The 26,702-nt window shown below is 70.8% G+C and overlaps 3 protein-coding genes across 3 annotated transcripts; 2 read left to right on the top strand and 1 right to left on the bottom strand.

Annotated features, from left to right (window-relative positions):
- Window positions 1–406: 406 nt before the first annotated feature.
- Window positions 407–4,819, bottom strand: CHLRE_16g662000v5 (uncharacterized protein). The gene is made up of 9 exons (XM_001697823.2): window positions 4,259–4,819; window positions 3,874–4,021; window positions 3,442–3,684; window positions 3,179–3,261; window positions 2,880–3,005; window positions 2,599–2,737; window positions 2,089–2,307; window positions 1,634–1,947; window positions 407–1,414 (listed from the first exon to the last, which is right to left on the bottom strand). The coding sequence occupies exons 1-9, from the start codon at window positions 4,384–4,386 to the stop codon at window positions 856–858; spliced, it is 1,959 nt and encodes a 652-aa protein (XP_001697875.2). The 5' UTR covers window positions 4,387–4,819; the 3' UTR covers window positions 407–855.
- Window positions 4,820–4,949: 130 nt separating this feature from the next.
- Window positions 4,950–6,291, top strand: CHLRE_16g661976v5 (uncharacterized protein). Its single transcript, XM_043071005.1, has 2 exons — window positions 4,950–5,250; window positions 5,383–6,291. The coding sequence occupies exon 2, from the start codon at window positions 5,549–5,551 to the stop codon at window positions 5,885–5,887; it is 339 nt and encodes a 112-aa protein (XP_042915647.1). The 5' UTR covers window positions 4,950–5,250; window positions 5,383–5,548; the 3' UTR covers window positions 5,888–6,291.
- An 88-nt stretch (window positions 6,292–6,379) lies between these two features.
- On the top strand, window positions 6,380–26,520 carry CHLRE_16g661950v5 (uncharacterized protein). The gene is made up of 5 exons (XM_043071004.1): window positions 6,380–6,694; window positions 6,877–13,961; window positions 14,119–18,351; window positions 18,461–20,611; window positions 20,763–26,520. Exons 2-5 carry the CDS (start codon window positions 6,906–6,908, stop codon window positions 25,860–25,862), a joined length of 18,540 nt encoding a protein of 6,179 aa, XP_042915646.1. The 5' UTR covers window positions 6,380–6,694; window positions 6,877–6,905; the 3' UTR covers window positions 25,863–26,520.
- Window positions 26,521–26,702: the final 182 nt, after the last annotated feature.

Below are 26,702 nucleotides of genomic sequence, written 5' to 3'. Positions count from 1 at the left end.
CTGGCCGCACCCTACGCCACGCCACCACCACCGTGGCAACCGAGACACGTTTTGTTGTGTGCCACGGCGTTCCACGCTTACCAGAGGCATATTGAATGCATGCACAATATGTTTGGCGGGTTTGGATGCGTTTGGGCGGTATGTGCATTATGTCGCAATGTCGTATGTCGCAATTCACATATCCACATGTCGCATCCTGACCATGTCAAATAACTTGCAAGCTGCTATACCATTCGAATCGGGGGACCTCATGTGGAACAGAAGAATGCGGACAATGGTGTAACTCCATGGACCGCTGACGCAAATCTGTCGAAACTTTAGGGACGCAACGGCCGTGTGTGTGTGTGTGTGTGTGTGTGGGGGGGGGGGGTAGTGTGGTGCAGGCGGTACGGTGCGGTGCGGTGCGGGACTCCAGCCGTTACATGGCACTCGACCTGGTTGCCCGCGGCACAACAAACCGCAGGCACCTCGCCCCTCGCCCGGGGCCATACCCTTGCCGGGCAACTGTGTGCTGCCCAGATGCCTTTCGGCTTTCGGTTAGCAATGTCCAGATACTCGCATAGCCTCAGTAAACCTTGTCAAGTTGACTATAAACCTTCCACACGCACGTCCTGTGTGCGCTAAAAGCCGTACGGAAGGGCATGGCCCCCCGCCACGAGGTGTCGGAGCATCTGAGCAGCCGCACGCCGTGTCATGAGCATTCTTTTCCATCCGCAGTCGACCCAGCCTCATCACCAAACCACCCACAAACCAACACTACAAACCACTCACAAAACAACACTACAGAAAATACCACCACCCAGACGCTACCCCACCCCGCCCGCCACCAGTCCACACGGACAGCACGCTCTCAGCCTAGGGCCGGCGGCCGCGGCCGCCTCCACGACCGCCTCCACGCGCACCCTGCGGCTGACCCTGGTACCCGCGCCCACCGCCGCCCCCGCCGCTGTACGGGCGCCCACCCGACGGCTGGTCCCAGCCCGCGCCGTTGTGGTGGTACTGCTGCTCCAGCGCCGCCGCAGACGGCGGCCGCTCGCCGCCACCGCGCCCGCCACCACCACCACCACCACCACCACCACCGCCGCGCCCGCCGCCGCGCCCGCCGCTGCCGCCACGCCCGCCGCGCCCACCATCCTGCTGAAAGTCACCGCCGCCTGCACTGCGCGAGCGCTTGCGGTTGGGGTCGTGGTCAGAGTACTCGCGGTCGCCGCCACCGCCGTTGTTCGGGCCGCCGCTGCGCCCCGCCCCGGACGGCGGGCGGTTCTGCTGTCCCTCCTTGACGATGACCAGGCCCGCCACGCCCTTGAGCCCCATCTTGCCCACGGTCTTGGCCAGCAGGCCGGGCGGCGTGGGGCAGGCCAGCAGCTCCGCCGCGTACTCGTTGGCATGCGCCACAATCTGCTCCGGCCGGGTCCTGGTGGCAGCGAACGAGAACAACAGGAGTAATTTGAGCAACTTGATGAGTTTGGCGCTTTGCACGTTGCTCAAACCGACAGATGGCGGTGCTGGTTGCGCATAGGTCCCGCGCCTGGCAGTAATGGAAGCCTAGCGCGCTGGCCCTTCCGATGCCGTCAGACAACTGGAGGGACAGGTAGCAGCAGCGATTTCGCATTATGTCCCCGCTCTGACTTACTTGATGACCGCATGGCTCTTGTAGTAGCCGAGGAACGACTGGTACGCGCGAGCGCGGCTCTCATAGTCCGCCTTCTCCACCGCCCGCGCCAGCGCTCCGGCGGGGTCCCGCACCAGCGCCGGCCCCAGCGCGGCCCCGCCCGCCGCCAGCGGCAGCGCTAGGGGCTCCAGCTGCTTAATGGGCAGGTCGCCGAGCTTGTTGAGGAAGGGGCGCTCGAAGTCCGACAGCAGCAGCGTGCACTGGCCCGCGCGGCCGGCTCGCCCGGTGCGGCCGGCGCGGTGGATGTACTGCTCGCGGTTGGCGGGCGCGCCGCACTGCGGGACAGGGAAGAGAGACAGGAGCGGCGCGTGGTAAGTCCTTGTGGCCCTGCTGCTGCTGCTGGTGCCGTGTGTGCTGCTGGTCAGGTACAGCAGCAAAGGGGAAGCACCAGACGCAACACAAGACGCCAGGCGCACCTGCACCACGTATGACACGCCCGGGTAGTCCACGCCACGCGCCGACACATCCGAGCTGAACATGACCAGCCGCTTGCCCGCCCGGAAGTCCGCGCTGGCCTTGTCGCGGTAGGACTGACTCTTGCGGGAGTGGATCTCAATCACGCCGCCCAGGCCCGCACTCGAGAACGCCTCGGCAAACATCGCCGTGAGATTGGCCGTGGGGAGGAAGACCATGACCTGCATGGTGGTGACAACACGTTACGGTTTGGTTGCAGGAGGCAAGAGGCAATGCAGCCGAGCTGTGCCATCACCGCCTGAGACCTTGCCCACAGTACGTGCTGGCGCCAACGGTAGCCGGTGACCTCACGCCAGAGCTGCATGCAGTGTGAATTGCCGCACCGCCTTCCATGACCACCCCCAAGACCCATGTAAGAGTCAACCTCATTCGCTCTCTGTGGGCTGGATCGGGCTCTAGATTTATAGTATTCTTGGGTCTGCAACACAATATCCCACTCATCCCCCCCGCACCTTGTAGTCTGGCTCCTCCGCCATGTGCTGCGCCAGCAGGCACAGCAGCTGCAGCATGACGTCGCGCTTGGCCACCACCAGGCTGGACGCCTCCACGTGCTCGTGCGTGGCCACGTCCTCGCCCACAGCGTCCACGTAGCTGCGCAGTAGAGGTACAGATGGTCATGTGAGCCGTGAAAGCAGGCGACCAGGTAGAGATAAGGCTTGCGGGAAAGAAGGTTCGGGTGCGTGGACGCGGGTGGCCGCTTATGCAGCTTTTCAGGCAGCCCCCCCACACACACCTGTGCTTGCGCTTGAGCGCCACATCCGCCAGACTCTTCACGTCTCCCGGGAATGTGGCGCTGAACAGGAACGTCTGGCGCTGGGTGGTGGGCGGCAGCGCGCTGAGGATCTTGGAGATTTGGGGCCTGGGGTCAGAGCCAGCATGGCGCGAGGGAGTGTAAGTGCAGGTGTATGTGGCAAGCTGAGGCGTGTAGCAATGCGGTGAAACCGCACTTAAGCAGGTGCTTCTGGTGCCGCTTTCAATCTCCTGCATGGCTTGCCCCCAGCCCGGGCCCCCAGCCTCCCAGCCCCGGCCCACCTGAATCCCATGTCTAGCAGATTGTCCGCCTCATCCAGCACCAGCACACGAGTGCTGTCAAGCACCGTGGTCAGGGACCGGTCCTGTGGGCGGCAAGAAGCGAGCACACAAGCAGTGATGACGGGGTGTGTGCCGCGGACTCCAGGACCAACCATGCCTTGTGGACACATTCCCTGACGCCGACCTGGCAGCACAGCTCCTGCCATTCTCCTCCCCAACTGCACGTATGTTCGCGCCCCTCCTCAACCCGCGCCATGGCTCACATGCGCCTGCGTCATGATGTCCCAGCAGCGTCCCGGCGTGGCGATGAGGATGTCGGGGGTCTTCTGCACCAGCGCGCGCAGGTTCTTCTTCACGTCCACGCCGCCGTACACCACCATGCTGTGCAGGCCCGGGTGGTACGTCAGCATCTTGTGCGTCTCGGTCTGAATCTGACGAGCCAGCTCGCGCGTGGGACTCAGCACCAGAGCCGACACCTTGCCGCGGGGGGCGCGGTTCGCCAGCACCTGCACACCGAGAGAGACACGCGGTGAGCGACAACAAACAGGTCGCAAGTGTGTCAGTCCAACAGCCTCGTGCTTCATTCATGAGCTCCCAAGCATGAGGATTGAGGCATTGCAACAACCATGTGGACCAAGCTGATCCACGTTCAGGCACGTGATGTTTCGCGGGCGCAGCCCCGCCTGTCCCCGCACCTTCTCGATGGTGGGGATGATGAACGCCAGCGTCTTGCCCGTGCCGGTCTTGGCCTTGGCGATCACGTCATCCGGGCCCAGGCACACGGGAATAGACGCGGCCTGCACCAGCGAGCAGCGCTCATACTTGAGCACCTCAGCAAGAGCCCTGCAGGGGGAGGCGGAAGGGGTAGGGGGTGCGTAAGGTATGGCTCAGCGGGAGTGCCCGCCCCTTGGCAACCTGCGTCTCAGCGACCAGAAGCAGGAGCAGGATCATGTCGTGCCAGGGACGCTGCCCGCGAGCGACCCCCAGAGAAGAACGGGTTGCGGCACAAGCGCAGGTCAAAACAAACTGACAGTTGTGTCGCGACGATTCAACTTCGCGTACATCGCCCGCACGCCTTACCGCTTGCTATCAGGCGATATCTTAAATTCAGCAAATTTCGTGTCGCTGAGGTACTTCTGGTCGACGCTGGGAAGCGGCACCTCCTCGCTGTCGGAATCTTCAAAGGTGGCCGTCGCATCTGTAGCCATGCTGCGAGCTGGTGGCACGCTGGGAGCACCATTGCCCTGATGCTTCAGCTGCTGGGGCTGGTTCGCCAACCCAAGCTCCGTGCGGGGAGCTCGGGGAGCTCCATCGCCGCGCTTTCCCTTGGGGGCGCGAGCCCGGGCGGCTGATTGCTCTATGGTGTCAGTAGTATCGGCAATTGCGCTAGCGCACAGCCCGACGCGGCTCTCGTTCTGGTGCAAAACTGGCCCGAAAAAAGGCTGCGCACAACCACTTGACGCCAAGCGAGCCCCTGTCTGTCTGCTGCAAGAGCCGATACGCACACGAAGCGTCAGGGAAAGCATGCGATGTTCAGCTAAGAAGCAGGCTGCTGATATTATTGTTGGACAAGTCCGGTTGCGTAATCTCAAGCACGCGAGGGCTTCGAGCTTGACGTAATGTGGTCGAGTAACAGCAAGGAAAGAACACTTAGGCAGACTGAAAGTATTCACATAACTGAAGCCGTGCCCGGTGTGCCCGCAATTGACAAACCGTGTCGGCCCCATCTTTGACCCGTGCTTTGACCCCTGACGCTTTCTTTACACGGGATGTTTTCATGGCAATGTGACCGGCGACCCTCGTCAAACTTCTAATAGGAGCTATGCATATCTGTTCCTTCACCATTAACCTTGACCGCGCATGTCTGTCGAGCCACCGCACTACTAAGTCCGTTGATCAGCGCGTTACAATTTCCCAGTTATCTCCGCCATCCGGCCATCCGTCCATATTGGCCGCTAATAGTACAGTCGGGAGCAATAGTAAGCCCTGAATATCTATCGCGCAATTGGTAGCCCCCTACTAGCCGCGCGCCCAGCAGTATGTTGGCTGCGGCGGTCGTCGGTCGGGCCCAGGTCAGAGGCTAGGCCCACAACTGCCAAAAGCAATCGTCAGCCAGCTGCCTACCTAAGTTGATGCCCTTATTACGTTCCAGCCGATCCCAGACCCACCCCCGGCCTCTCGCCCTCTCCGCCCCTCCCTTCCAGCCTCATCCCCGCATGGCATGCTAGGCCCCGGTGGCGCCGGAGTCCCTGCAAGTTTGTTCCTGCGGTAGCGGTCGGGTCTGCGCAGCAACAGGGGACACGCCCGGCCGCCCGGGATTGCACCGATGCACCGTGCTACCCTGCGCAGCACTTGAGAGATATTTGCAGCATGGCGCGTCCCTGCCTCCTCCACCCGACAGCCCATCCCAGCTACCGTTCTGGCGCCACTCTTATTTCCAGTGGGAGCCAGTGGAAGCCTCTGCCGCTTTTTGCGGTGACGGAGGCTAACGTTACATTACCCACTCTGCCAGCCCTGCTCACGCTGTGCTGGCGCCCCATGAAACGCTGGCTGCAACAACAGCTTCAGGCCAACGCTCCCCAGGCCCTTGCAATGGGCGCAAGTCCAAACCAGGGGCACCCCTGGTCCACGTCATTCAAATGCGCAGACAACGCTGATTCTTGGAGGAAGGGAGATGGAGGGCAGCAGCTGGGCATGGCACCCCTCTAAGACTTGGAGCGATACGGTCGAGATACAGTATACACTTGTAAACGAGTCCATGGTGTGCACGCACCCGCTGCTTCGGGGAGGGGCTATACCCCTCGCATAAGCACGAGGCGAGTCGACGCTAAGTGCAGGTTTGCCCGTGTTTGCCTGAATTCCCACTAGCAACCACTACGCACTAGCCGACTAGCTCTCGTCCAATGGGTAGCAGCCTGCTTGGAAGCAGGCAAGCAGCCCGTGCAGGCCCGTGGACCTATTGACCCTGGCTGGGCAGTCGGGGTCACCGGGGTTCGAGGGTTTTGATCTGTGTGCAGCAGGAAACGGCACTACGGTTGGTGATTTAGATTATTTGTACGAGTATGAATAGCTGTGCATGCTGTGCCCTTGCGCATCTGTAAATGGTGGCGAGCCGGCCCGCGCGCATGTCCGGGCATTCGACAAGCCCGTTGCGGAGCACTTCAAGAGGAGCGCTTGACGCCTTCAATATTAATGAAACTACTGAATTAGGATTTCGGTGTCGCCAGCAAACTGACGGCCGGCGGTAGCTGAATGCGGCGAAACCGTGGCGGGATGTAGCTGTGCTCCCTGTTGCACATGAACTTCGACTTTTCCCTGGCGACTTCCGTCGGCCATACTCTTGACTTACACAAATTGCTACTGAATATCTTAGCCGGGCTGTGATTCACCCGTTTAACTTTAGCACTGTCGTTAGAAGCCCCGCAGCGAATCCGTCTGCGCTAGCCTTGCACTTAGGAAGTCGTGCGCTATTTAGTCCACTTCAGCTGTACATTGTTCTCCTGCTTTCATTGATTGGTAAGGATACGTGCAGCTGGTGGCGGAGAGCATGCCCTGGCGTCGAGCAGCATGCTACGGGGCTACGTGTCGAAGGATTGCCTACCTTCAATGGCAGTTCATCCATGCACTTGGTAGCAACCAAATGGCAATATGCAAACTGTAGCTGACTCGAGGTTGACTGCCCCCCCTGCCTTGCGCAGGTCAATTCGTCGACTAGCATTCTCTAGTTATGGCCGCCCATCGTGCGCGCCATGTACTACACGGCGATGATAGTGATAATGGAGAGGAGCTGCAGCCCTCCACCACCCAGAAGAAGGCGCACATGACATTGCAGGACAGCTCATCGGAAGACGAGGCACCCTCGCGGACTGCCGACCTTCGGCGTCAAAGTAAGGGCTCCGTGGCCGGTCGGCCCGGCACCTATCTCGGTGGGCACCGTCTGGACGACTCTGGCGACCTGCGGCCGACCACCCCACCCACCGGCACACCCTCCGGCCGTGGCACACGCCAGGCCGATTGGGCCGCAGCAGCTGCAACGACGGCACTAGCAGAGCATCAGCAGGAACGCATGGCACAGTCTCAGGCGTTGGGTATTACTGCTGTGCATAGTCGCACGACTGGCGGCGTGTACGGCGCGCTCCCAGCCTCGGAGGGCATGTCGGTGCGTCGGCACACCGTCGCCGCCGGGGTGCCGCCAACCGCCTCCAACAAGGGCCTGGCGCCTCCCCCCACCGCTACCAAGGCGGCGGCCGCTCGCACGCTGGACCACTCTAGCAGTGAGGACGAGGGCGGCGCCGACACCGTGGCAGCATGCGCCGTGGGCAGCTCCCGTGCGGCCAGCTCACCTGGGCGTAACAGCGCGGCCGCGAGCGCAGCAGGTGACGGGCCTGTGGCGGCTGCCCTCCCCAGCGCCAATGCCGCCATGCAGCGCTCCACCGGTGGCGGCAGCTTCGCGAGCACTCCTGCCACGGCCTTCGGCCAGTCCAACGGCGGCGCCAGTAACATCAGCCAGCGCCGCCCAATGCCGCAGCCGTCCGCCGGCGGTGCGAGCTTCCTGCGGCGTGTGTCGTCCAGCGCCTCCACGTCCAGCGAGGCCAGCGCACCGGAGTCACTGGCTTCCTCTCGTCACACGCTGGCGTCATCGCGCGCAGGCGGCCCCACGCCGAGTGTGCAGCGCGCTGTGGCCCGGCAGCGGCTGGACGACAGCAGCAGCGACGGCGGCGATCGGGAGCACGAGTCTTCCGAGGAAGAGGCGGGCCCCCGTGGCGGCGTCACCGCCGGCCGCCGGCGGACATCTGGAACATCGGCGTCCATTGCGTCAGCAGGCGCCGGTGCCGGCGCCAGCGCTAGCCGCCGGGCACCAGGTGCCGTGGTGGCAGCGGCTCAAACCGCGGCGACTGCAGCAGCTGCGTCCCGGCGCCGCACTGACGTGCCCGCCAGCAGCAAGCCAGCCAGCGCCGCCGCGCCTGGCCGTCGCGCGGGCGCCCCAGCTGGCATGGCAAGTGATCCAGGCGGCACGTTCACGTTCGATGCCGCCAGCGGCGGCGGAAGTGCCAGCGGCGCCAGCGGCGTGGGCGGCGCCGATGCACTTTCGCCGCGCATGCGCCAGGTGACAGCGGCGGCCGCCGCCGAGGTGGCCAGCGCCGCCGCCAGCAGCATGCGGCCGCTGCCTGTGACTGCCATCGTGCCCGCGCCCGCTTCCGCCTACGTGCGCCAAACCTCTGCCTCCGCGCCCGCCCTCCCAAACGGCGGCCGCGCAGCGCCCACGGACGGCGCTGACGCCGTGGCGGGCTTCGCCAGCATCGGCGGCGCCGTGACGGCCATGCCGGTGCACGTGTCTGACCACCACATGGCCTCCGCGCAGCGCATCACCACCTGGCTGGACGAGCAGCCGCTGCCGCCCGCCATGTCCTCGGCCGGCGGCGCGGACGACATCACCAGCGAGTACGGCACCAGCATGGCCGCCACCGACATGGACGACGCCGCTGCCGCCGCCGCCGCAGGCCGCCGCGCCGCGCGCGCCGCAGCTGCCAGCGGCGGCGGTGCCAGCAGCGCAGCGGTCGCTGCCGCGCACGAGTCCAGCATTGCGCCCGCCAGCAGCGGCGAGCTTGAGCTGCCTGGCATGGAGGTTGCGGAGCCGTTGGGCCGGGACACCGTTGCCGCGCGCCTGCGCGTAGTACGGCTGTCTGTTTCGTCCAACGGCTCGTCTGACTCTGAGGATGGCCAGGCACAGGCGCCGCCGCCACCGGCCACTTCTCGCGCTCGCGCTGGCCCCCGCCTGCCAGTTGACATCTCCGACAGCGAGGAGGGCGACGGCGAGGCAGCGCAGCAGCCCGTCGAGGGTGACGAGCAGGAGCAGGAGCAGGAGGAGGCTGAGGTCGAGGAGGCGCCTGCATCCGGTGCCGTTGTCGCAGCGAACACCTACACGGCCCCATCAGCCGCGCCCGCCTTCAACCCGGTGGTGGCGCGGCGCCTGGAGTTTGCCAACTCCAACAGTGCCTCCACCTCAAGCATCAGCTCAACTGCGCCGGCCCCTGCCGGCGCCGCGCCACAGCGACGCAACAGCTCACTTCATTCCTCGCCTTCCCTCCGCCCCTCTGCGTCGCCATCGCCCGACGCAGCCAGCGCCGGCGCCTCGGGCTATCGCGCCGCGCCGCGGGCGGCAACCTCCGCCGGCGCCTCCTCAAGGCGCTCACAGCAGCCTGCCTCCGCAGCAGCCTCAGCGGACGCCGGCAAGGCCTCCAGCACCTCGGCCTCGGCACGCATCGCCTCAGCCGGCGGGCTGCGCAGCGCCGCGGGTGCTGCCGCCGCTCCCGACGCTGACGGCAGCGCCCGCTCCACTCCGCTGGAGCTGCGCAACGTGCTGTCCGCGCTGGCCCGCCCGGCATGGCCCAGCGGTGCTGGCGGCGCGGCCGCCTCGCCGTCCACCGGCGGCGGTGCCAAGCGCGGCTCGCCGTCGTCCGCGCCCAGCCCCCGGCCCTCCGTTGGCGCAGACCCGGTGCAGTCGTTCTCCTACACCGAGCTGCTGAACGTCATGCGCGCCATGTCGACCTCTGGCAGCAGCAGCGCCGCCGCGGCTGCGGCTCTGGCCGGCATGCTGCAGAGCCAGCAGCAGTCGGCGCAGCCGTCCGCTGGCGGGGCCAGCGCCACATCCGAGGGCGCTCGCAGCGGCGCCAGCAGGGGCAGCCCTCGCCACTCTTCCTCGGCCCAGCAGCACGAGCAGCCGCCGCGCAGCCGCCGCTCCGGCGCTGCAACCGCCTCTGTGACCGCTGCGGCCGCCGGCTCCCCGCAGCCGCGCAGCGGCTTTGCCAGCCCCAGCCCGCGCGCCACCTCGGCGTCCGCGCCCGCTGCCGCGCCCTACACCACCACCACCACCATCTCCCCGGCGCCTGCCTGCACGCCCGCGCCTGCCCAGCCCATGTACGTCCGCCCCTCCGTGGGCGGGGCCAGCACCGTCAGCAGCCTGATGCCCGAGCACCCGCTTGCGGCGCCAGCGGACCGGCTCTGGTCCAGCGCCGGCTCCAGCCATTCCGGCGCCGCGCCCTCAGCTCCGGTCCCCGCCTCCGGCGCGGCCCGCACCACCGCCAACGAGTCGGGCCTGACCGCGGAGGAGCAGCAGCAGCAGCGGGACTTTGCGGAGCTGGTGCACCTGTGGACGCTGCTGACGGGCCGCCGCTTGGCCAGCAGCGCCTTCACCGGGCCGGTCGAGGCCGCCGGCGTTGCGCTGCCCATTGAGTCTCCGGCGCACACCACCGCAGGCCACAGCGTGTCAAACCAGTCACCGGCGCGGCCGGTGTCTGCTCCCCGCACGCGCGCATCTGCGCCGCCCGCATCCCCGGCGGTGCTTGCTGCTTCGGCGGCGGCCATGGCCACCTCGGCCGTCATTGCCGCGGCCCGCGAGCAGCACCACCAGCAGCAGCAGCAACACCAGCAGCAGCAGCAGCAGCAGCACCACCAGCCAGCGCCGGGAACACCCTACGGCTACCACCAAGCCGCCGCTGCTGCCGTTGCTGCTGCTGCAGCTGCCGCCACGCCTACGGGCCCTCGCCACACCGCGCCAACCGCGGCCGAGCTGCAGCCGCAGCAGCACCGCTACGCCAGTTTCAGCTCGCTGCCGCCCGAGCTGCAGCACCTGGCTCGCCTGGTCAGCTCCGCCGGCGCCAGCGCGGACGAGCCTCTGCTGCCCCCGCCACCGCAGGCCGCAGCTGCCGCCCTTTCCTCCGCTCCGCCCTCGGGCCCGCAGTGGCCGTCGTCAGCTGGCTCCACTGCGCAGCAGCCTCGCCACGCGCACAGCCCGGCGCACCACGGCTCGGCCAGCGCGCCGGCCTCGGCAGGCGGCTCGGAGGACCTCCGCCGCCTCGTGCGCCTGCTCAGCGCCGCCGGCCGCTCGGATGAGCAGCGCCTGCAGCAGCATCGCACCTCGGGCGCCGCGCCGCCGTCACCAGCGGCCGCTGCGGCGCAGAGCGACCTGTCCCGCCTCATCCGCCTGCTTAGCTCCACCAGCCAGAACGACGCCGACTCGCCGGCAGCTGCCAGCAGCTCCCCCTCCACCGCACCCAGCGACCTCGTGCGCCTGGTGCGGCTCCTCAGCGCCGCTGGCAAGTCTTCACAGGCCGCCTCGCCAGCCGCCTCCGCGCCTCCCTCCGCCCGCGTGACCGGCGCCAGCTCTGCGCCAGCGCCTGCTGTACCTGCCGCTGTGCCTGCCGCCACCTCTACGGGCGGCCTGCTGCCGTCCACGGCGTCCATCGCCACCTCCGTTGGCGGCCTGGCGCCCACCGCCTCGGAGTCAGCTCCTCGTGGCTCCCCCCTGGCCTCCGTTGCCTCCGTCGCCACCTCCGTTGGCGGCCTGGCGCCCAAGGCCGTGTCCACCGCTACGTCCATGGCTGGTGCCGTGCCCGCAGCTGCACCAGCACCGATGCCGGTGGCCGCGCCCGAGCCCGCGCTGGAGTCCGCGTCGGCGCCTGAGGCCGCAGCCGAGGCTGAGCCAGCGCCTGTCGCTGATGTGCAGCCCACCCGGCCTGCCACTGAGGCCGGCGCGACTGAGGAGGCTGCCCCCAGCCCTGCGCCCGCTGACTCCGTGGCTACCGATTCGGCGGCTGCCCAAACAGAGGCGCCGGATGCTGCCGCGCCGACTGAAGCCGCGGCGGTGCGGACCGACGCGTCCGCTCTTGCAGCGCCGACTGAGGCGGCGGCGGTGCAGACCGAGGCCGTCACGCGCTCCGCTGGTGGCCAGACTGAGCCGCTGCCTCAGCCCCACACAGTCGAGGGCGCCGTGCAGCTGGACGGGGACGACCTGCGCGCCAGCCATACTCGTAGCGCCGGCGGCCAGACCGAGCCGGCGCCCGCGGTGCCGCAGGCCAGCGCCGGCCAGCAGACCGAGTCCGCGCTGTTTGCCGACACAGCTGCCCCTGCCGTGGACACAGCGGCCGCGGCTGCGCAGACGGAGGAGCCGATGCTGCCGGCGACCAGGGCCGCAGGGGTGCAGACGGATGTGAGCCGCCTGCCCCGCGCGATGCTGGGGCTGCCGGTCGCGGCGGTGCAGACCGAGGAGGCGGGCGTGGGCCTGCCCTTCAGCTCAGTGGCCAAGAGCGCCGGCGTGCAGACCGAGCCGGCGCCTGCCATGCTGTCCTCGGAGGCGCAGACGGAGGTGGTGCGGCTGGCACGGATGCTGTCCGTTGCCGGCCAGACCGAGGCCGAGCTGCTGCCGGAGACTATGAGTGCCGAGGCGCAGACGCAGCTGGTGCGCGTGCTGCAGCTGGTGTCGGCCGTCAGCGTGCAGACCGACGCGCAGGGCGAGCAGCCGTCCGGCCGCAAGGTGGTGTCGGCGGGCGGCCGCCGCCCGGATGTGGTGCGCGTGCTGCGCATGCTGTCCATGGGTGGCGGCGCCGGCCGCCGGCGCACCACCGTCTCCAGCGACGCCTTTGCTGCGCCGGAGGAGGCCGAGGAGCTGGAGCCCGAGCTGGAGGTCTCGAGCGAGGACGAGGAGGAGGAGGTGGAGCAGGTGCAGGTTGAGCAATCGGAGCCGCCGCCCAGCCCCGCCGTGCAGGCCGAGGTGACGGCGGCGCTGCGGCTGCTGTCGGCCGGCGGCACCGTCTACCTGCCCGGCGAGCCGCTGCCTGAGGAGCACACGCCCACGCTCAGCCCCGCCACCCGCGCCGAGGTGGTGCGCGCGCTGCCGCTGCTCTCTGCCGGCGGCACCGTGCACCCGCCGCTGCCGCCTGCTGCTGGGCCCGCCGTTGCCAGGCCCCCGCTCAGCCCGGGCGCCCAGGAGGAGGTGGTGTGCGCGTTGCGCATGCTGTCCATGGGCGGCACTGTGCACCTGCCCCAGCCCCAGCCTGAGGCGGCCGCCGCCGCCGCTATTGCTGCGGACGTCATCACCTTGACCGCCACCCTGGGCGCTGTGTCGCGCGCCGAGGTGCACCGGGCCCTGCGCACCCTGTCTGTGGGCGGCACCGTGCACGCGCCGGGCAGCTTTGGCGGCGTTGCCGCCGCAGCTGCCGCTCCCCAGCCCCGCGGCACCGGCCACTCCGCCTTCAGCACCTGGTACGGCTCGCCCAGCAGCAGCACCGCCGGCACGCAGACCGTGGTCACGCGCGCACTGAAGCTCCCCTCCGGCCAGCTGGTGGAGTTGGAGCCGCTGCTGCCGCTGCTGTCTGCGGACGAGTCCGAGATCGAGATGGCCGCGGCGGCGGCCGGCATGGACGCCGGCCACTGCGGTGCCGGGCATTGGATGAGTGCGCTGCGCGCCCTCAACGCCACGCTGGGTGACACCCCCGACAGCAGCTTCAGCGTCCCGAACCCCGCCGCACGCGCTGGCCAGCCCGCTGGCTCAAGCGCCGGCGGCGCCTCCGCCGCGCCCAGCAGTGCGCTGATGCGCGCGCTGCAGATGCTGGCATCCTTTGACATGAGCGACGGCGGCGCCTCGGCCTCCGCCGGCGGCGCCGCCGTGCCGCTGTCGGTGTCCGTGAGCGCCGGCACTGGCGCGGTGTCGCCGGTGCGCGCGGCCTCCGTCAACGTCACGGACGGCGGCATGCAGACCGACATCACGGCGCTCGACCTGGCGACGGTACTGCAGCCGGCGGCGACGGCAGACTCGGATACCGCGCGGCCGTTCCAGTCGGCTCCCGGCACTCTGGCTGCTCCCCTGGCGCTCGCTTCGCTGGACGTGAATGACGAGGTTTCCAGCGTTGAGAACGCCTCGGGCACCTCCATCACCGTGGCCCCCGCCATCTCCGCAGCTGTGCCTGAACAGCAGCGCGTGCCATCGCCGCCAACTTCCACCCAGGTGAGCTTGCCGCCTTGCACCGCTGCCCTCCATCCCTCGTGCCCCTGCCTGGCATCTGCACCGCTTGCTGTCTCTCAACCCCCTCCCTCTTCCGACGGCGCTCATGTGCCCTCCCTACCGCATCCCTCCCCTGCCGCTGCCCGCTTCCCCGCTGCAGATTGGCGCCGCCTTCGCGCTGCGCAACCTGCCCATCGCCAGCGACGGCGGCCTGATGCAAGCGCCGCACCACGAGGCCGTCACCGCCGGCCGCGTGGGCAGCAGCGGCGGCATGCTTGCCTACCTGGAGGCCGCCGACCCCACCACCGCCACCGCCCTCATGGAGCTGATCCAGGCGCTGCAGCTCATGACGCTGGCCTCGCGCCGCCGCGGCCGCTGGGTCAGTGACGGCAGCAGCGTCGCCAGCGGCACTTACCTGCATCACGCGCCCGCCGGCCACTACGAGCCTGACAGCCCCGCGGTCACCAGCATCGGTGGCGGCGCCGCCGGCAGCGCCTTCACGGACGCGCGCGGCAGTTTTGTGACCAGCATCGGCCCCTCGGTGTCGCAGGCGGGTGCGGCGTCGCTGGCCGGCGCTGCCGCGGCCGCGATGGAGGCGGAAGTGCAGGCCGCCGCCACCAGCCGCCCCTCCGCCCCGGCCATCAAGTCAGCCACCATGGGAGGCGCCGCGCTGGCGGTGGCCGCCGCGGCTGCAGCGGCTGCCGGCGCGAGCTCGCCTGCCGCCAAGCGCGTCACGCACACTGCTGGCCTGCCGCCTCGGCCCGTGACCGCCAGCGGCGCCGCTGCCAGCCCTGCGCCGGCCTTCGTCTTCCCGGTGGACCCTGCGACCATGCACCTGCAGCGGGCGCTCCGTGCCATGACCGGCGGCGGCGCCTCCACCGTGTCCACCACGGCTGCTGGCCATGCAGCGGCCGCCGACGCCGCCGCTGCTGCCAGCAGTGGTGGCGCGCCGTCGGAGGCACACACCGCCCCTGCCGCCTTCGCCGCGGAGGCCCACATCACCCGTGCCCTGCAGCTGCTGTCGGCGCCCAAGCCCACCTCTGCTGATGGTGCTGACTACTCTGAGCAGGCGCAGCAGCAGGCCGAGCTGGCGGAGATGCACGCGCAGGAGGAGCTGGTGGCGGCGCTGATGGCGCTGCTGACCGCCAAGCCCGCTGCGCCCAGCCCCGCCGCGCCGGTACCCAGCCCCGCGCCCGTACCCACCGCTGCGGATGAAGCGGCGCAGGAGCAGGAGGCCGCTGCTGAGCCCCCCGCTGCTGCACCCGCTGCTGAGTCGTCTGACGCGGCTGAGGACGTTGCTGGCGAGGCATTTGACCTGCCTCCGCCGGAGCCGGCCGCTGAGCCTGAGCCCGCCGCCGAGGCCGTTGTTGCCGCCGACCCCGAGACCACTGCCGCCACCGAGTCTGCGGAGCTGCAGCTGGACATGGCGCGGGCCATGCAGGCGGCGGAGGCGGCCAGCGAGTCGGTGGCGGACCTGGCCGGCCCGCCGCCCGCGCCCGCCGACGGCGAGCTGCTTGACGGCGTGCCCTTTGACCAGGCCATCAGCTTCATCATGGCCGGCCTCAAGGACTTTGACGGCGGCCCCGCGCAGCTGGCGCGCAGCCTGCACCTCATGTACGCACCCTCGGTAGGCGGCGCCGCCACGGCTGCGGTGCCGGCAGTAGCGGTTGATGCCAAGAGCGTCGGCACGTCCATGGGCGGCGCGCTGTGGGAGGCCAGCCGCCGGCAGACGGCGGTGGCGCTGGGCGTGGCTGCAGCGCTGGAGGCGGTGGCAGAGGCGCAGGCGTCTGCCTCGGGCTCCGAGGAGGGTGACGAGGTGGTGCAGGAGCAGCAGGAGGAGGAGGCGGTGGAGGCGGTGCCGTCGCTGACGGATGAGGACCGTGAGAAGGTGGCGGCCCTGGTGGCGGCGGCGGTCGCTGCAGCCGAGGCCTTTGCCGGCCGCCGCAGCGAGGTGTCGGCGGCTGAGCAGCAGCTGCAGGAGGCGGCGGAGCCCGCCGAGCGCGAGGCTGAGGTCTCCGCCGCGCCCTCCCAGCCGGAGAGCCCTGCTGCTGGCGGCTCCCCTGCCACCGGCGCGCCCTCCTCCCTGCAGCTGATCTCGCAGCTGGCGGACCTCGGCGCCGACGCCATGGCCAGCCTGCTGCCCGGCAGCGGCGGCGAGCTGCCGGCCCGCTCCGCGCCCGTCACCACCGCCGGCTCCGCCGCGCACGGCGCGCTGGCTGTGATGCCGCCGCAGACCTTTGGCGGCGCCATGGAACTGCCTGAGGACCGTGCCATACACACCCACCCCGCCGCCCGCCACGGCGCCCCGTACATGCCGTACGGCGACCTGGACGAGCAGCTGCGCCCCATGTACAGTGGCGCCAGCGAAGTTGAGGCGGCAGCTGCAGAGCCCGCGTCGCCGCCCGTCGCCAGCCCGCGCGTCCCCACCTTCGCCACGCCCTCGGCCCCCGCGGTGCGCGCCGCGCCCGGCGCCGTTGTGGTGGCTGCCGCTGATGTTGCCCGCTCCGAGCCTTCCACGTCGGCGGGTGCGGAGGACGCTGCTATGGAGCCGGTTGCCCGCCTGGCGCAGACCGTGGCCGGCGCGCTGGCGGCAGCAGCGGAGCAGGAGGTTGAGGCGGAGGAGGCGGTGCGGGACGCCGCCGAAGAGGTCGCCGCCGCGGCTGAGGTGGAGCAGCTGACTGAGGTCAGCGAGGCCGAGTTGCTGGAGGTGGCAGCGCAGATGGACGCCGAGGCGGAGGCGGAGGAGGCCAAGGTTGAGGCTGAGGTCGAGGTTGAGGAGCCCCTGCCGCTGCCGCTGGCAGCCAGCCTGGAAGAGCAGCCCTCGGCTGCCGACGGCATCCCGCCCGCAGCCGCAGTCTCTACTGTTGCTAGCCGCTCGGCCCCTGTGACCGCCGGTGGCGACGCGGCACCGGCCGTGGCCCGTCCGGCGCAGACTGCTGGCGGCGTGGCCCCCGCTGCCCCTGCACCTACCGTCGTGCCTTCCGAGGCCGGCGTGGCTCCCACCTCTCCTGCTCCTCCCACCACCACTCGCGCTGCCGCGGTGGAAGGCGTGTCCGTCCCGCTGGTGACCGCCATGGACCGCTTCAAGTCGCCCTACATCGCCTCGCCCTACAAGCTGGCCACGGCCGCTGCCGCCGCTGGCGCTGCTGGCGGCGCCGCGACGCCGTCCGCCTGGAGCGTGCGCAGCGGCATCGACAGCGAGAGCGGCTCGGTGGGCGAGGTGCGGCTGGCCCGCGATGCCATGACCGGCCGCCGCAGCGCGGGTCGCTCAGTCGTCGGCAGCGTGGCCGCCGTCTCTGAGGAGGCTGACGCGGAGGCCCAGGCCCAGGAGGCCGAGCCTGGGGAGGGCGGTGTGCGCCGCGCGCTATTTGGCGGCGAGGAGGAGGTGGCCGCTGCCGCTCCCGCCCCGGCTGCCGCGGAGGAGCTGCTGACGCAGGCCGCGGCGCTGCTGCTGGGCGCCATGCAGCGCGCCGCTGACGGCCAGCCCGAGCAGGAGGCCGCGCTGCGTGTGCTGGCGCCCGTGCTGGAGGGCTTGGCGGCGCCACCCGCCGTCACCGCCAGCGCCGCCGCGGCTGCTGCTGCCCAGTCGCGCTCCGCGCCTGTGACCAGCGGCGGCGTCAGCCGGCCCACTGCAGCCCTGCTGCAGTCCTCCCCCGGCACGCTGCCCGGCACCCCTGCTGCCACTGTCGCTCCTGCTGGAGAGGCGGCGGTGGTTGAGCAGGAGCCTGCGGCTGCCCAGCAGGCGCCCCAGCTGCAGCAGCTACGGCTGGACGAGGACGAGGAGGGCGCGCTGCCCTTCCGCTCCGACGGCGGCGCCTTTTCCTTCTCCACTGGCGGCGCTGTGACTGCCAGCACCCCTACCGCTGCGGCTCCTGCCGAGGCGCCCGCAGGCGCCGAGGCCGCTGCCGACGCTGCCGGCTTCGCCACCGCCGCCGACCTGGAGACGTTCAAGGACGACATCATGACCTCGGTGCGCACGGCGCTGATGGAGGTGGTGGACATGATTGGCACCACCATTGCCGCGCAGCAGGGGGGCAGCGCGGCGCAAACACCCGCGGCAGCCTCCCGCGTCACCACCGCTGGCGGCGCCGGCACCGAGCAGCCAGATTCGCCCAGCGCCTCCTCTGCCAGCACCGTCACCACGCCCGCCCAGTCACCCGCCGTTAACTCTGCCGAGGTGCATGAGGATGAGGAGGCGGAGGCGGGGCAGCCGCAGTCCCTGCAGGGCGGCGGCGCCAGCAGCACCAGTGCTGGTGGCAGCAGCGAGGTGATCCGCATCACGCGCGCCGAGCTGGAGGCGTTCATGTTCGGCAAGGCCGTGCTGGCGTCCGGCGCGGCCGAGGACCTGATGGGCACACGCCTGCGTGACCTGTACGCGCCGCCGCTGCCAGAGGTGAGACTGACACCTCTTGCTTACTGTGCTGTGATGTGTGTACGTGTACCATTTTCTAATGCACTTGACCCGTTTCTTGCTACCGTACATCCTTCTCCAATGGGTACAGGACGACGAGGACTTAATGGGTGGCTATGACGCCGCCAGCATCGCCTCTCACGGCCCCATGGACACCGCGTCCTGTGCCTCCTTCATCACAACCGCCGCTGGCCGCACCCTGCCCGGCACCTACAGCCCCTCCACCCTGGCCGCCACCGCCGCCGCGCGCCGCGCCGCCGCCAGCGTGGGCGGCCTGCCGCGCGCCGCCGGCCCCTCCGCCCCGTCCAGCTTCATGTCAGAGCCGGGCGGCGTGGAGGATGCCGAGGGCGGCGAGCCCACGCCGCACGGCGTGCCCCGCAGCTCCGCCCTGCGCCAGCCGCTGGACACCAGCCGCGCCGAGTTCAAGGCCCTGTTCCGCCGCTCCATGGAGCACCTGCGCGGCCAGCTAGCCTCCACCTCCGGTGCCGACGCCGCCGCTGTGGCTCGCTCGCCCAGCCCAACCGCCGGGCAGTCGGCCGCCCCTGGCCGGCCGCCCCTAGTGCCGCGCGGCGCCCGTGTGGGCGGTGCGCAGCAGTCGGCGCCCGGCGCGCCGCCTCGTCAGGCCGCCGGCAGCACCCGCTTCACCAGCGCCCCCGGCGGCGCCCTGCCCGCAGCAGGGTACCCTGGGCCCGAGCTGGAAGCGACGCTGGGCGCCGTGCTATCACAGCAGATGGCGGCCGCCGCCACGGCCGCCGCCGCCGAGCTTGAGGCCTCGGCCCGCGCTGCTGACGACGTGGAGCTGGAGGCGCACCTGTCCGCCGGCGCGCCCGAGCGCACCGCCAACGTGTCGCGCTTGCCCGACCCCGCCGCGCCCGCATACCAGCTGCCGCGCAGCGCCTCGGGCGGCTCGCAGGCTGACGCCGTGGGCGAGTTCCTGGCGGCGCTGGCGGAGCCAGTTGTGGCGGTTGCGGGCCTGTTCATCCCGCCGCCCATGCCGCAGCGCAGCATCGTGATTGAGGAGGTGACGGACGAGGCTGCGGAGGTGGGCGCAGGCCAGCGTGCTCGCCCCAGCCGCGTGCCAGGCTACGCCGCGCAGTCGGCGGGGGGCGTGGCGGCTGGCTGGGGCGAGGGCGAGGAGGATGAGTCAGAGGAGGTCAGCCCACGCGCCCACTCTGAGGCCAGCATGCCCACCCGGCGCCTGCGCCTTCACCGCCCGGTCGTCCCCGGCGACGACGCGGCCAGCCGGCAGCAGCAGCAGCAGCAGCAGCTGTCCCGCAGTGCCGCCGCCTCGCCGCTGCCGTCGTCGCAGCAGCACGCACCGGTTGCCGCGGTCAGCACTAGCATGCCGTCCCACCCGCTGGGCCCCTCCCGCCTCAAGATGGCTTCCACGGCCGGCGCTGGCCAGGCGGTGATTGAGGACCGCCCGTTGTCCAGCTTCGCCGCCAGCGAGGGCGGCCGTGCCATCACGCCCCCCCGCCGGCGCACGCCCAGCCCCGGCCCGCGCCCTCGCGCCTCGCCGCCCGCGTCACCGCCGCTGTCCTCTGTGCAGCGCAGCGCAGCCGTGCCTGTCAGCGGCGAGCCGGTAGGTCCCGCGACTGCTCGGGTCGCCGCCGTGCAGCCGGTCGTCACCGAGCCGCCACACCTCGACGAGATTGCCGAGGCCGCCGCCGCCGCTGCCGCTGCTGCCCGCGCCGCCGCTGCTGAGGCGGCTGAGGCCGCCGACCTGGCCGCCGCCACCCGCGGCCTAGAGGACCTGGAGGCCTACCTGGCAGCATTCAAGTCGCGCATCGGAGCCGACGTCGCCCTGGCCTCGCACGGCGGCAGCAGCAGCCAGCCGGACACGCTGGAGTCGGCCTCCTCCGCTTCCACGGCGCTGGTGCCACTGCCCGCAGGTGCGCTGCGCGCCAGCATGGCTGGCAGCGCCGCCGGCAGCGCCACCAGCGCGGCGCACGGCAGCCTGGTGACCGGCTACAACCTGCACACCATCCGCGCCTCTGCAGCGTCCGCGCTGGCCGCGGCAGCGGCCGTGGAGCAGACCTTCTCGCCGCGCCCTGACGAGGAGGCGGAGGCGCAGCTGCAGCGCCCGCCTGTGGTGGTGGAGTCGCCGACCAAGGCCCCGCCCGCGCCGGCGGCTGAGCGGTCGTCTGGCGGCGCAAGTGTCGTGAGCAGCGCTGCCACCAACGCCTCCGCCGCCACCGGTACCACCAACCCGGTCCTGCGAGAGCACCTGGACCACTTCCAGGTATGACCACACAAGCTGCCCATGTCCATAACGCAATGAACGCCTGCGTCGGGTCAGTCTGGCCGACAGTCCCTGCTGTTAGCTCGCGCTTACTTTCTAGCATTTGTCACGTCTGACACGCTGCGGCCTTGTCCCATGGCTTGTCCTTCAGGCGCTGCTGGAGAAGGCCAACGACCTGGTGGACCGCCTCATGACAGAAGAGGAGGAGGAGGAGGAGGAGGCGGCAGCCAGCGAGGCAGGCACGGACACCAGCGCCGCCGACCGCATGCCTCGCAACACCGACACCACGCCTGTCGGCGTCGCCGCGGCCGCCTCCGCCGCGCGCCGCCACATGCAGCACCGCCTCTCCCACGCCAGCCCTGCGGATGGCGCCACCGGCGTCGCGCCTGCGCTCGCCTCCGCCTCCGCCTCGCCTCTGGCGACGCCGCAGGCCTCTCTGGACCCCGAGCTGGCGGCGCTGTTCCCCGCCACCGCCGCCCGCCTGGCGCGGCCGCACGCGCAGGCCGAGCAGTCGCCCGACGCCGCCGACTCGCTGCTGGCCAGCGCCGTCAGCGCCGTGCCCAAGCTGGCCGCCGCCGCCGAGCGCGCCCGCTCCCTCAGCTCCACGCCGCTGACCCGTTCGCCGGCGCCCAGCCTGGGCGGCCGCAGCGTGGCTGGCGCCACGCCTGCCACCTCCACCGCGCCTACGGCGGCGGCGGCAGCCGCGCCGTCACCGGTGGCGCTGGTGGCGGCGATGCTGGCGGAGGCGCACTCGCGCATGGAGTTCCGCAGCCTGGAGGAGCAGCGCGGCGCTGACATGATCCTGTCGGCCGTGCTGGACGAGCACTTCTCCAAGCTGCTGGGCACGCCCCGCGGCTACTACCTGACGCCCGCGCCCGCCCCCCGGCCGGCCGCGGCCACGCCGGCGCCCGTCGCCGACGCGGCGAAGGCCGACGAGGTGCCGGCGGCACAGCTTCAGCAGCCGGTGGCGGCTGACCTTGCCGCCGCCTTCGACCAGGCTGCAGAGACGGTCGCTGCCATTCCTGAGGCCGCACCCGCTGCTGAGGTGCAGGAGCAGGCCGTTGCTGTGGCGCCCGTCGCGGCGCCGCTTGCGGCTGAGCCCGTGGCCGTCAAGCCCGCGCCCGTTGAGGAGGTTCAGGAGGTTCAGGTCACGCCGGTCCGGCCGCCGCTGCCGCCGCCGCCTCCCCCGCGTGACGAGCTGGGTGAGGTGCTGCAGCTGATCATGCAGCAGCGCTCAGACATCATCTCCAGCGCCCTGGACGCGGTGCACCGCGCCGCCGCCACGCCTGCGGCCCCAGCTCCGGCCAGCAAGCCCGCGCCGGCTCCTGTGATGCCCGCGGTAGCCCCTGAGCTGCCCGAGCAGCCGCAGCTGCAGCCGCTGCCGCGCATGCCTGGCGTCGCTTCCGCGCCGGGCTCTGCCATGCCCTCCGCTGGCGGTGCCGCTGCCACACCTGCACCCGTCGTCGCCTCGGTGGGCGGCGCGCTGCCTGTGGGCCTGCCCCGCTCCCGCATCCCCCCCGCCCCCGGAGTGACCGGCAGCCCTCAGCAGGAGGTCCCGGCCGCCGCCGCCGCCGCCGCGCCGCTGCCCGAGCCCTTTGCGGCGTCGCCCACCACTGTGGAGCTGACGGCGGGCCTGGCGCCGCAGCTCACCGGCTCCTCCGCCGACAGCGCCGACGGCGGGCCGCCGCAGCGCCACCCCGCCGACGCCGCGCTGCTGGCCGAGCTGCCGCACGTGCTGTCGGTGCTCACCGTGCCCGCCACCAGCGTCGGCCACGCGCCGCCGCCGCAGCCGCTGATGCCTTACCAGGAGGCGGACGGCGGTGAGAGCGGCCGCACCAGCTACAACACCTCCCTAGCCGGCAGCTACCGCGCCCTGCCGCTGAGCGGCGTGCCCCAGAACAACGCCTCTGCCACCTCCTCCACGGCCGGCGCCTTCCGCCGCTCCGCCTCGCACACGGGCGCCCCGCTGCCGCCTCCGGCGCCAGCGCCGGCGCCTGTGCCTCGGGCTCTTCCGTCCAGCGGCGGTGTGGGCCTCATCCCGGCCGATGAGGCTGCCATGGTGATGGCCGCGCGCGCCAGCCTGACCGCCCCCAACGCCCCCGGCTCCAGCCACAGCCTTGGCGGCGCGACGGTCCAGCGCACCTCTGCGCCCACCACGAGTGCTGGCGGCATGTCGGCTACCAGCGCCCCCGCCGCTGTGAGCGCGCCCCGCGCTGCGGGGCGGCCGCCTCTGCCTGCCCTCCCCTCGCCCGCCGCCGAGTCCGCCGCGTCTGGCGTGGACCTGTCGCACCTGATTGACGACGACGACAGCGAGCTGGCGGCCAGCCGCAACGCCAGCGTAGCCGGCAGCGTTGCCGGCATGCCCTCCCCCTCCGCCAGCGGCTTTTCCACCACGTCCCTGGGCGGCGCCTCCAGCATCGCGGGCGTGGCGCAGAACCCCTTCCTCCTGGGCGGCAGCGGCGCCCCCGCCTCCGCTCCCACTGCACAGGCAGCGGCGCCTGCCGGCACCGCGCCGGCGCCGCAGCTGCCCCCGGCTTCCGACACGTCCAGCGAGGCGTCCATGGCCTCGTACACCCGCGGCATCCTGGTGTACGCCGGCCGCGAGTCGGAGGCCGGCGGCGTCGTGCTGCCGGAGCCCGTCGCGCCCGCCGCCTCTGCGTCCGCTTCTGCTGGCGGCGCTGCGGCTGTGGCTGTTGCTGCATCCACGGTAGGAAGCATGGGCGGTGCGTCTGTTGCCTCCGCCGCCCTCAGTGACGATGTGCTGGCGGGCGGCGCCTTCCGCTACAACCCCGTGTACGAGCACTCGGCTGCCGGCGCCGCGTCCCTCGGCGGCGCCACCACGGCCACCGGCCCCGCCGGGCACCCCTTCGGCTTCTCCGTGGGCGGCGCCGTGGGCGGCTACGGCTACGCCTCAGAAAGCCGCGACAGCAGCGTCGCTGGCGCAGGCGCAGGCGCTACCGGCCCCGCGCCTCCTGTGGGCCTGTCGCGCGGCAACAGCACGACCTCGCGCACCGGCGGCCTCACATCGCTGGAGCACGAGCACGCCTACACGCCGCTGGCGCAGGCCGCCACGGCGGCTGCGGCGGGCGGCATTGGCGCCTCCGACGGCGGCGCCAGCTCCGCCCTGTCGGCGCGGCTACTCAGCGCGGGTGGCACCACCACCGCGGTGCTGGACCCCAACCCCGCCTTTGACCTGCACCCCGACGACCTCAAGTCCGCCTCCACCTCCTCCGCCGCGGTGGCCGCCAACGCCGCCTCGGGCGCCTCGGGCTCCCGGCTGGAGCTGACGCTGTCGGGCGGCGTGTCGGGCGGCGGCGCGACGCCGCAGCAGGCCGCCATCTACCCCCGCCTGCACCTGGACTTCGACACGCAGGCGCAGGAGGGTGCCGGTCTGCTGGACGAGAGCCTGGGCGCGCTGGGCCTCAGCATAGACAGCGCAACACCGGAGGAGGCCGAGGCCGCCGCGCTGGATGCACTCGCCGAGGCGTTTGGCGGGGCGCCCGCATCGCCGTCTTCCACCCTGCCGCTGACGCCCATTGGGGCCCCCGATCCGGAGGAGGTCCGGCCGCCGGCTGCAGCTGGTGCCGCGGCGAGCGTGGTGAGCGGGCGCAGCCTGTCCTCCATGCCGCTGGCGGTGCCAAGCCCTAGCTGGGGCAACTCGGTGGGCGGCTTTGATGAGCACAGCCGCGAGCTGTCGTCGTCGTCGTTGCTGGGCACGTCGGGCCTGACAGAGGCGCAACTGGCCATGCTGGCGGCCGCGCCTGAGCTGCCCGGCGGCAGCCGCCCCGGCAGCCGCATCCTGACGCAGCACCTGACGGCGCTGCAGCAGCTGCAGCAGGCGCACGCCGCGGCGGGTGGAAGCGGCAGCGCCTTCACAAGCGCAGGCGGCGCCAGCAGCGCCTACTACAGCGCTGTGCATTCGGCGGCGGTCAGCCGCGCGGTGAGCCAGGCTGGAGGCCGCCTCGCCGTGGCGCTGCCCCCGGCCGCGCCGGCCTCGGCGGCGTCGCCTGTGCCGCTGCCGTCTACGGCGGACACGGAGGAGGCCGCCACCACGTCCTTTGACTTCGAGGAGATCAGCCGCGAGGCTGCCGCCGTTGCTGACGTGCTCGGCACGCCCGAGCGACAGGAGGTGGACCCACTGAACGCGACTATGCGTGGCGCTCGTAGCGCCCGCGGCTCGCTGGCCGGCCCTGCCGGCAGCCGCGCCAGCAGCGGCGCGGGTGCCGCGCCCGCGCTGGCGCTGGAGGCACTGCTGCCCACACCGGGCTTTGGCACGGCTGCCGAAGGCGCTGCCGCGCCCGCTGTCGCCCTGCCTGCTGTTGCGGCCGGCCCTGCGGAGCCTGTGGCCAGCGGCTTCGAGGCGCCTCTGGGCCCTCTGGAGGCCGTGACTGAGGACGCTGAGGAGCCGGCAGTGGCACCGGAGCTGGCGGCTCCGGCGCCCACCGCCAAGCGCTCCGGCGGCGGCCTTGTGGCCGCAGCCATCCGCCGCTTTGAGGTGGGGGCTGCATCTGCGGCCAGTCACGCCGCAGAGCAGCAGCCGTCGCAGGCGCTGAGCCAGGAGCTCTTCCCGAGCGGCCCGGGCTCGCCCAAGCCTGTGTTCAAGCCCGCCAGCCGCACGCCGTCCGGCATCCCGCGGCCACCGTCCAGCCCCGGTGCCATGCAGGGCGGCATGTCGCCCGCAGCCAGCCGCAGCCCCAGCTCCGCCTCATCTGCCGCCGGTAGCCGCCGCAACTCGGAGACCGCGGAAGGCTTTCCTACCGCACCGGACGGCGCAGCCGGCACCGTGGCCACTCGCGAGTGGGTGCCGTCGGAGTCGGAGGAGGAGGCCCCGGCTGTGCAGCAGCCGCAGCAGGAGCCACAGCAGCAGCAGCCGGCCCGGCCTGCCTCGGTGGCGGGCGCTGCTGCCGCACGCCCCGCCAGCCCCTCGCCCATGCGCCCGCAGAGCTCCCCCGGCGCTGCTGCCAGCCCGGCGGGCCCACAGCGCGCCACCAGCGGCGCCGCGGCCATGGCCATGGCTCGCAACAGCGCGGGCCGTTCCGGCAGCCCTAGCCCCATAGCCACCTCGCAGTCCCGGCCCGGCTGGAACAGCAGCACTGTCGCCAGCCCGCCCGTCAAGCGCGGCAGCCCCGCCACCACCACCACCGCGGCCTCCGGCAGCCACACCACCGGCGGCTCGCCCTCGCCGCAGCAGCAGCCCCCCCTGCACGAGGCTGTGCGCGCGTACCGCAACATGCGTCGGTCGCAGGTGTAGAAGTTGAAACAGTGGTATAGATGAGAGTTCGGTGTACCTGAGTATGGTGTACGGTATTAGAGACCCCAACGTGCAGCAGTAGTGTATTCGTGAGCAGGAGCCTCGATACTGCAGTGCTGCTTGCGTGACGTAGTTCCTTATTAGAGATACTGATCCCCTTCTTTGCATGCGAAGCTTAACTGTTCATAGCGTTCTGGATGTTGAGCAGGGTTTGACAATTTCGTTGGTGATTCCTTACGTGATGACTTACAGTGCCCTGCACTTACCAACCGGCAAGGAGCGTTTTAAGGGGACGCGCTGACGTACGTGCATGGCGTCGGGGATAGGGACATGGCTGGAGCGGTAGCTATTCTGCGGGACGTGTGCTGCGCTCGCTGCGACTGACGCTGTCGGGTTCTAGCTAGCATGCGACTGTGTATCATTACTAGTCTTCAGACTGCTACTAGGATGGTCGTTTGGCGCAAAACGTGTGCTTTCATTGATGGTGTGCTGTGTTTTGGCCTGCGCGTTACACGTGCCTTCAGGCAAGGGCCCTGCATGCAGCAGGGCCGCCGCAGTGCCGCACACCTGTTGGACTGGAGGCAAGGGCCCGTGAAACACTATGGACGAACGCAATGGCGGTTGTGCCCTACACCTGTAATATGGTACTGATGTGAGGCAAAGGCGTTCATGCGGAAATTCAACCGGGCCACACACTTTTGGGCGTTCGAGGCCAGGGGGCAGGGGCGCGCCCATGGCAGTGGTGCACTCACAGCTGCAGCCAGCCACCCAGCCAAGCCTGTACCTACGCTCCGCCGGCAGCGCCGCGGACGTACGGTTGCATTGCTTCGCCACCCCGCT

Source organism: Chlamydomonas reinhardtii, chromosome 16 (assembly GCF_000002595.2).
Source record: "Chlamydomonas reinhardtii strain CC-503 cw92 mt+ chromosome 16, whole genome shotgun sequence".
Taxonomy (NCBI): Eukaryota; Viridiplantae; Chlorophyta; class Chlorophyceae; order Chlamydomonadales; family Chlamydomonadaceae; genus Chlamydomonas; species Chlamydomonas reinhardtii.
This window is presented reverse-complemented; position numbering and strand designations above follow the sequence as displayed.